General features: G+C 37.0%; 1 protein-coding gene across 15 annotated transcripts in view; it reads right to left on the bottom strand.

Moving 5' to 3' along the window:
* Positions 1-10,000, bottom strand: part of LOC106870412 (otoferlin) — a 532,367-nt gene that overhangs the window by 620 nt on the left and 521,747 nt on the right. For all 15 annotated transcript variants that reach the window (XM_089340507.1, XM_089340505.1, XM_089340502.1 and 12 more), the window contains 2 exons: positions 2,078-2,178; positions 1-211 (listed from right to left, as the gene is read on the bottom strand). The exon at positions 1-211 is cut by the window's left edge. In XM_089340507.1, coding sequence (XP_089196633.1) covers positions 31-211; positions 2,078-2,178 — 282 coding nt within the window. In that variant the 3' untranslated portion in view covers positions 1-30. The remainder of the gene's footprint in view (positions 212-2,077; positions 2,179-10,000) is intronic.

Here is a 10,000-nt window from a genome sequence, read left to right on the forward strand (position 1 = left end):
GGTGGTGGTTGTTGGAACAGTATATGCTGATCACGCACCCATCATCTTCTTGACTGTGTAACCAGGCATGGAATAGAAAAATAGAGCCAACACTAAAACAAGCAGGATAAAGATGATAATTTTCAAAATCATCCATTTGTAGTTGTGCCATAGAATGTACCGGATTGATTTCAGTGGGTTGAGAAACCAAATAAATGATGAGTCTGGCCGGCTGAAGAATGAAGAAAGAGAAAGATAAAGTGTTAAAAAGATTATTGGATAAAGAAGATTTAAAAGGAAAAGGGTAGTAATAGAACAGCATTGAGGGACAACCAGATGTTGTCCCCTAGCCCAGGGGTTTTCAAACTTTTTGACTTGCGGACCCCTTTATATTTCAGGCTTTACCTTAGGGACCCCCTTATAAATGCTTATGAAATTTATACATAAATATTTGCTTAAAATAACATATATTTTTACATTTATTTATTTAACAGTATTTAACAAATAGGTTTATTGTCAATTAAAAGATTTCGATTAAAAAACATATATAAAATCAAATTGCCCATAAAAAGTATTTGCTGTCCACGGACCCCCTGTCTTGTCTTTGCGGACCCCTGGTCTAGCCTATAAGAACAGACCTATCACAAACACTTGTATAATGTATCAGAAACCATGTCGTAACAGATTGCAACATCAAGGGTTCCAGTTGCTTTGATCGATGGAACAGCCTGCTCATGAGATCAACATGCAAGTGGCTCAGCCTCCACACTCATGTGTACCCTAAGCATAGTTCCCGGGGAGATTTAGCGTGAATGTGGCAAGGTCAGCCCTTTGAAATATAGTAGGTACTCGTTTTTGGCTGCTGAATTGACTGGAGCAGTGTGAAATAAAGTGTCTTGCTCAAGGACACAATGCACCACTGAGTATCGAACTGACGACCTAACAACTGTGAACTGAATACATCTGACCACTAAGTTATGTGCCTTCACTAATGACCATGCCATAGACACACTAGCAGAGTCTATAGGAGGTTTTAGTGGAATAAGTATTGGTGACCTGGTTATAGCTGTTCATCTGTCAGAGTGATGAGGAACATCTAGTCATCTCTTAGGATGACTGATGACATGTCTGGTGATTTTTGTATAAACTGAAGAAGAGTTGTGCACCATCATTCTTACTCTCTTGTCTGTGTCAATCATTAACCCTTTTGATACCAATCTGGCTGAAACCAGCTCTGGCTCTGTAGCACAAATGTCTTGTTTTCATAAGCTTTGAATTAAAATCTTCCACCAAACCTTAGTCACAATTTACGTTTCTAACACTAGCTGAACGATAACTAAGTTATTTTACTAAATTCTTTGTTATATTTAACCCTTCTGATACCAACCCAGCTGAAACCAGCTCTGGTTCTGTAGCACAAATGTCTTGTTTTCATAAGCTTTGAATTAAAATCTTTCACCAAACCTTAGTTACAATTTATGTTCCTAACACTAGCTTAATGATAACGAAGTTATTTTATTAGATTCTTTGTTATATTTAAAATTAATTGAAAGAAACACAAAGAGCACCTCAACAGAAATATGGTAACGAAAAGGTTAACCCTTCAGCATTCAGATTACTCTCTGTCAAATGTAATGCATCTAGTTGTGGGGCCGCTAAGAATTTCGTCCAGCATGCTAACGCTTCTGCCAGCTCACTGTCATATAATACACATATATATTACACGTATAATACATGACTATTACATATATATAATACATATATAATATATATATATAATATATATATATATATAATGCAAAAACACACTACAAACTGTAATGGTCAATAAAACAGAAATAAAATTAAACAAATTTATTGCCTCTTTGCAGTCCATAACCAAATGGTCCATGGCCCTGTACTGGTGTGTGGTGCTGTGGTTGAGGACCCTGTCTGTTCGATCAATGCTACCCTGAGGTTAAGCAATAATAATAACAGCTCCTTATAAAAGATGTTTCTGTCAACATCAAAGAACACAACTCTACTACTACTACTACTACAACTGCTACTACTACTACTACTACTACTACTACCACCACCATTATGAATAATTACTTACTTTGGTTTCTCTAGTGGGTCAGGCTCGTTACGTCCAAGGCCAGCAGGATGTTTCTCAGCGTCTTCCGTACTCAGTAAATGTAATTCCGCTTCTACTTTGCCCTGAGGGGAGAGAAAAAAACCAAAACAACAGAAAATGAAATACGTTGGATAAACATTGTGGAAATTCGGTGGGAGGTGGTAACACTGGAGAGGGGTAGCACTGGAGAGGGGTAGCGCTGGAGAGGGGTAACACTGGACTGTATGGAAAGAAGGAGTGACTGTATGGTAAGAAGCTTGCTTCCCAATCACATGGTTCTGGGTTCAGTCCCACTATGTGGCATCTTGGGCAAGTGTCTTCTACTACAGCCTCGAGCTGACCAAAGTCTTGTGAGTGGATTTGGTAAATGGAAACTGAAAGAAGCCCAAAGTATATATATATATATATATATATATATATATATATATATATATATGTATATATATATATATAGGTAGATGTACATATAAGAGGGATGACCACTAAGTGGACATCCATTATGCTAGATGTAGACCCCATATGGTCTGACCACTAAGAAAAGATGGTTCTCTAACCGGCAAAATATATGTATGTATATTTGTATGTATTTGTGTGTCTGTGTTAATCCCCCATACAATCGCTTGACAACCGTAGTTGGTTTGTTTACTTCCCTGTAACTTAGCGGTTCGGTAAAAGAGACCGCTAGTATAAGTATTAGGCTTACAAAGAATTAGTCCTGGGCTCGAATTGTTCGACTAAAGGTGGTGCTCCAGCATGGCTACAGTCAAATGAGTAAAACAGGTAAAAGAATAAAAGAATATATGTATATATGTAAATGTACTTGTGAACATGTATGTATGTGTATATATGTGTGTGTAAGTGCGTGTGTGTGTGTGAAAGAGAGAGAGAGGGTGACAGAGAGAGAGAGACAGGCAGAGAGAGGAAAAAAATGAAGACACACAAGAAGGAAGATATAAAGAAAAAGAGCAGGGAGGATTGTGACTCCCTCTCTTTGTCTTTCCCCTCTCTCTCTTTCTGTCTCTCTCTCTCTTCCTCTCTCTCTCTCTCCCGCCCCTCCTTTCTCTCTCTTTCTCTCTCCATACATGCTGGAGCATGTAATATGACACCAATATGAGACAGTACTAGGTTTCTAAGCTAGGGTTGCTGTGTAACATGATACATCTACCCAATGCTAAGAAGAAGAAGAAGAAGAAGAAGAAGAGTGGCAGGGAGGAGAAGGAGAAAGGTGTGGTGTGGTGTGTGTGTGGGGGGGGGAGACAGCTCTACTGTTTATTGCTGCTATTCTGTAAGGAATTTAATTCCACTGCAGACTGAGAAATATATAAAGATATTAGTAGTCTTGGCATGAGATATGGAGCTAAATAATGGTGGTGGTGGTGGTGGTGGCAGTAGAGGTAGTAATAGCAGTAGTAGCAGTTGTAGTGATAGTAGTAGTGGTGGTGGTGACGATGGTGGTGGTAGTAATAGTAGTAGTACAGCAGTGGTGGTTGTGGTGGTGGTGGTGGTGGTGGTGTTGGTGATAGTTTTGGTGATTGTTTTAGTAGTAATAGTAATGTTGGAGGTTGTAGTAGTAGTAGTAGTAGTGGTGCTTAAGGGGTTAGGGTGATGGTGGTGTGGTGGTTGTTTTAATGGTAATAGTAACATTGTTGTTGTTGGTAGTAGTAGTTGTAGCAGTAGTAGTAATAGTGGTAGTGGTGGTGGTAGTGTGGGTGGTGGTTACTTTAGTAGTAACGGTAACTTTAGTGGTTGTAGTTGCAATAGTAGTAGTAGTGGTGGTGGTGGTGGTTGCTTTAGTAAAAATAGTAATGTTAGTGGTTATAGTAGAAGCAGCTGTGGTGATGGTGGTGGTTGCTGTGGTAGTATTGTTAGAGGTATTAATGATGACGTAGGTAGGCCATGGCACTGATGGTAGCGTTAGTTGGTGCGAGGAAGGGTTGGGCCCGGGACTTTCAAAGTACGACAACGACAGGTTCAATGATAATGTAGGGAAGAATGTAAATGTAAAATAATATAAAAATAATTTAAATATGAAAAAAAGAGTACTGGAGTACTGCAAAGACAAAGAGAATACAGTTGATGTAAAAGGAGTACAAGAGTTTCACAACGATACTGGATTGAGTATGAGAGTACAGCTCTGATATGCAACCATGTAGATATGAAAATAGTAAGGGAGTACAATGACACAAGTGACGATATGTTCGTAAAAGAATTGAGTACAAGAGTACAAGACATGCATGGAGTACAAGAATTCAATGACAGAAGCAGTAATGTAGTAGATATGAAAGGAGTTAAGTACAAGAGTACAATATAAATGGAGTACATGTATGGAACAATATGAAACACCATAACAAAATCAGTGTTAGTTATAATTTCTATAAAAATTATCGTATTTTAATGGGTATAAAGAACCCCCTAATTTGGAGGGCTTAAAATTTTGGAAAAAATAGTTTTGTAAGAAACTCCCATATTTTTTTAACCTAATTTTGGACAAAAATGGGTTCCATATACACATTAAAATATGGTATATCCTATAACAATTACACAGCTCTATTTATTGACCATTTAAGCAATGTGTTTGTGGATGATAAATGGGCTGGATGGGTGCTGATGAAGGAGTAAAAACTCCCGAAACATGGTATACACACACAGTATTCATTTATCATCTTTGACCTCATTGTTGTCTACATCAAGCGTCTCGGATACGAAACATTGTAAGAAAATCAGTAGCAGCTTTGATTTCTATAGAAAATCTTGCAGAGATAGCCTGAATCAGGAAATCTTATCCAGCATGTTAATGGTTCTGCCAGTTCATTCCCTTATGTATGTCTATTGTAATAAAACAACAGTTACCCTCTTCAGCTTAATTACGTCTTTAACTTACACACTCACTACAAGATTCTGAAGTGGCAGGGTTAAATATTACAAGAGATCTTGTGTAATTACATATAATGAAATTTATATTGGAATCTTGTATTACATTGCTTACCGTCCAAATACACACATACAGAGATGCACAAACACACACAAACACACACACACACACACACACACACACACACACACACACACACACACACACACGCATACATGCTTGCACACTTACAAAGCTAGAAACGTTTAGAGACGCACACGCATACGAACAGATGACAATTTCAGATGATTTTGAAAAGTGGTAAATTATGGTTAGGATTTCTCCTGGAATATTATTCTGAGTGAGGGTTAACAAGTTAATTAATTATTCAATTTGATTGCATTCTTTACAATGCATACAGACATGCACACACACACATATGGAAATATATTTATATATATATATACACACATGCATATGTTTGCCTCTCTGATTTTCTCTCTCTCTCTCTCTCTCTCTCTCTCTCTCTCTCTCTCTCTATATATATATATATATATATATATATATATAGACCAGAGTAAGCACATAAATGTGCAACAAGGTGGAAAAAAGAGTACTCAAATACCAGAGGTAGAGTAATATGCTTTATTAAAAAAGCAGCAAAAATATCACAAAAACTGTTACTCAGAGTTTCACGTTCCCATTCGTCAAACAGTTTTGTTTACAATGAACAGGAACGTGAAACTCTGAGTAACAGTTTTTGTGATATTTTTGCTGCACACACACACACACACGATGGATCTGACTCAGAGTCGGTTTCATGTGTGGATTTGGGGCCTCCGTCTATACTTACCTACAATATACTACCAACACACGATACCTCTTAATTGTTTTACTTCCCTGTGAACTCACTGTTGTGGGACCCAGCCAGACCCTGGCATCCTACAGGTTGATGCACTTAGATTCTAATGAATCCTGTAATTAATCCCCCCTCTCTCTCTCGCTATATATATATATATATATATATATGTGTATGTACGTATGTATTATGTATGTATATATATATATATATATATATATACACACACACACACACACACATATATATACACAGCAACACAGGCACACACACGTGTGTACACACATGCATATATATATATATACATGTGCACACACATTCATTTAGAGAAAAATACATATGCATGTATATACCCTTCTCACTCTTGCAAACACACATATACACACACACATGCATATATACATACCTACATACACACACACACACACACACGCACGCGCACGCACATGTATAATTTTTTTTTTTTTCATGTGACTCTACACATTGCCGTGTATTTTAAAATGTCACTGGTCCAGATATATGCAGCAGAATGAAGAATGTGGCTTATATTTCCTATCAGAGCCCCCTCAACCCTCCTTCTCTTCCCCTCCAAGCAACATAAGCTGGGGGGGGGGGTGAGGAGATAGAAGACAAAAAAGACAAGAGACAAAAATGGTTTACAAGAAATTTAAAGGTTAAGAAATTCCATTTATAGAATTTTTAATAGCTGTTTTTATTTTTTATATTTTGTCTGTTGGTTTTTTTTATTTTCTTTTTGTTTGTTTGGGTTTGCCAAGAATAGTTAAACTAAACAAATCTTATACATATGTATATAAATACTACGAGGGGGAACCTTTATATGACCATAAGTTGTGCTAGAAATAGCAACCATATCTCCAACCGACTATCTTTAGAATGGAAAGACGCATAGAATAATGTAATGTGATTCTGGATAGAATGTGAGAATGTGATTGTAAACAAAAACCAAGCAAGAGATAAAGACAAGGTAGCCAAGGCTGGAACGTCTTTTAGGTCTGTTTAGTCAGATTTGATCTGGAGCTAAACAACTGCTATTAGATAAACTGTTTTAACCCTTTAGTGTTGAGATCACTCTGCCAAATGTAATATTCATTTATCTCAAAGCCTTGAGAATTTCATAATGTGATTGTGACTGAACCCGGAACCACGTGGTTGGTAAGCAAGCTACTTACCACACAGCCACTCCTTTTTCTCTGTCTCTCTTCCCCCTTTTTTTTCCCTATCACATGACTTTGTAAATGAACAATCTGGCATGTTTATTTTAATGACCTACCAGTGAGTTTCTTTGCCCTAGGTGTTGGGAAGACACTCAGCAAGAAATGGAAACAAAATTGAAAGAATTGATAATAATAATAATAATGGGTTCAAATTTTGCCGCAAGGCCAGCAATTTTGGGGAATGGGGAAAGGAGTCAGTTACATCGTCCCCAGTGCTCAACTGGTACTTATTTTATCGACCCCACCCTGAAAGGATGAAAGGCAAAAGTCGACCTCGGTGGAATTTGAACTCAGAGCATAAAGATCGCCAAAATACCACAAGGCATTTTGGATAATAATAATAAGAATGACAACAATGATGACAGGAGAGATATCTGAAGAAAAAAAAAATAGGGCATAGGCTTAAAAAAAAACAAAATCCCTTGTTGATGATAAAAAAGGGGACAGAGGCTAATGAGAAACACCAAACCTTCAGATAATGTTTTAGATAGCATTCTTTGACCCATACGAAAACCTGGTTTAGAAGGGGAGTCCTCCCACCCCCTCTGCACCATCACCACCACCACCACATCCACCACCACCACCAACACCGACACACACATATACACACACACACATACACATATTCTTTTATTCTTTTACTTGTTTCAGTCATTTGACTGCGGCCATGCTGGAGCACCGCCTACAGTCGAGCATATCGACCCAGGACTTATTCTTTGTAAGCCTGGTACCTACTCTATTGGGCTCTTTTTGCTGAACACACCAGCATCAGTTGTCAAGCATTGGGGGTGGGGGACAAACATAGATAAGCAAACAATACACACACATACATACATACATACATATATACATATATATATATATATATATATATACGACGGGCTTCTTTCAGTTTCTCTCTACCAAATCCACTCACAAGACTTTGGTCAGCCTGAGGCTATAGCAGAAGATAATTGCCCAAGGTGCCACACAGTGGGACTGAACCCGGAACCATGTGGTTGGTAAGCAAGCTACTTACCACACAGCCACTCCTGCGCCTATGTATGTATATATATATATATATATATACATATATATATATATATATATATATATATATATATATATATATATATATATATGTATATATATATGTATATATATATATATATATATATATATATACATATATATATATATATATATATATATATATATATATATATATATATATATATATATATATATGTATATATATATGTATATATATATATATATATATATATATATATATATATATATATATAGTTCAAAAACACAATAACAAAAAAACAAAAAAAGAACAAAGTGAGGACGTGATATGGATAGTATTATTGGACGCTCAGGAAAGGAAATATATATATATTTGTGACTGGCAAGTCAAAGAAAGACTTTTTCAAATGGAAAGGGTACTTTGAGGGAATATATAATGAAGTAAGAGGGCAAATCTCCCAAAACTGGGTTACTCAGAAAAACAGGATTACGTAGAAGCAAATTATTGACGGTGGGGTCAATTCTAGGATGACCTCTCAAAGCTGGATTCGGTGGGAAACTTCTCGTAGACAAAGAGCTGCAGCAGACCTAGACTACACTAATCCCTCGGTTTGAGAGCGCTGTCTTCATTTCATCAAAACTCATTTATATTTTGTAGGACTTAAGTTGGGATTAACTGTGATTATAGAAGAAAATAATAAAAGAAAAACAATGTTTATTTATATATGTATATGTATATGTATGTATGTATGTATGTATATCTATATATATATCTAGCATTCTTGAGAAAGAAGCAACACAAAAAATGGTTGTTGTTGCTATTGTCATTGGGGTGATGATGGTTGTGTTGTTGTTTTTGGTGGTGGTGGTGGTGGTGGTTTGTGGTAGTACGGGTTATGATGATAATAATAGTGTTAATACTGATGATGATGATAATGATGATGATGATGATGATGATGGTGATGACGATGATAGTGGTGATGTTGAAAATGATGATGATGATGATGATGATGATGATGATGATAATGATATTGAAGATGATGATAATGATAGTGTTGATGTTGCAGATGATGATGATAGTTGATGATGATGATGATGATGATGATGATGATGACGATGATGATGATGATGACGACATACCCACTTTCTACTGAAAGTTCAACTCAGAAACTGAAATAGAAACCGTCCCACTTGTGATATTTCGAGAGGCAGAAGAGGAGGGGTGGTTGTTGATTGTTGATGTTGATGTTGATGTTGATGTTGTAGTAGTTGTCATTGTTTATTTATCACAGTCATTTCAACTAATGAACAATCTTTCAGTACAAGTGATATTATGATATCTTTAGTTTTGAAATAAATATTTAAATTTAAAATAAAAAAATATATATATAGATGGGTGTGTGTATATATATATATATATATATATATAATTCTTCCACATCCTCCTCATCTTCATCCTTGTCATCGGTGCCGTTATTCTCCTCCTCCTCCTCCTCCTCTTCATCATCATCATCATCATAACGATCCTCCTCCTCCTCATCATCATCAAACCCACCCCCATTGCTATCACCCTCTCCCTCCCCTCCTTATCCTGCCCTGCCCTGCCCTCCTCCTCCTCATTACGCCCACTGCCTTGGCCACTGTCTCCTCCTCCACCACCACCACCACGAAGCAACATGAGGGCCTCTGTCTGGTCAACTAATCTGCTAGAAATAGCAGACGGATCACCCACAAAAATCAAACTGCTGATATATACAGCAACAACAACAACGCCGAAACATAATCCTAAGCATTCCATCCCCCACCCCACCTTTTGATATTTACATAAGACTACACAGTCATGCTGTTATTAAAACATTGTTATGAAATATAGAAATTTTATCGAGTCATATTGATTCATAAGGGCTGGTTTCCTGGTTTCATGGCGTTTATATTCCCCACCGGGATGG

Source organism: Octopus bimaculoides, chromosome 23 (assembly GCF_046866305.1).
Source record: "Octopus bimaculoides isolate indiv1 chromosome 23, ASM4686630v1, whole genome shotgun sequence".
Lineage (NCBI taxonomy): Eukaryota > Metazoa > Mollusca > Cephalopoda > Octopoda > Octopodidae > Octopus > Octopus bimaculoides.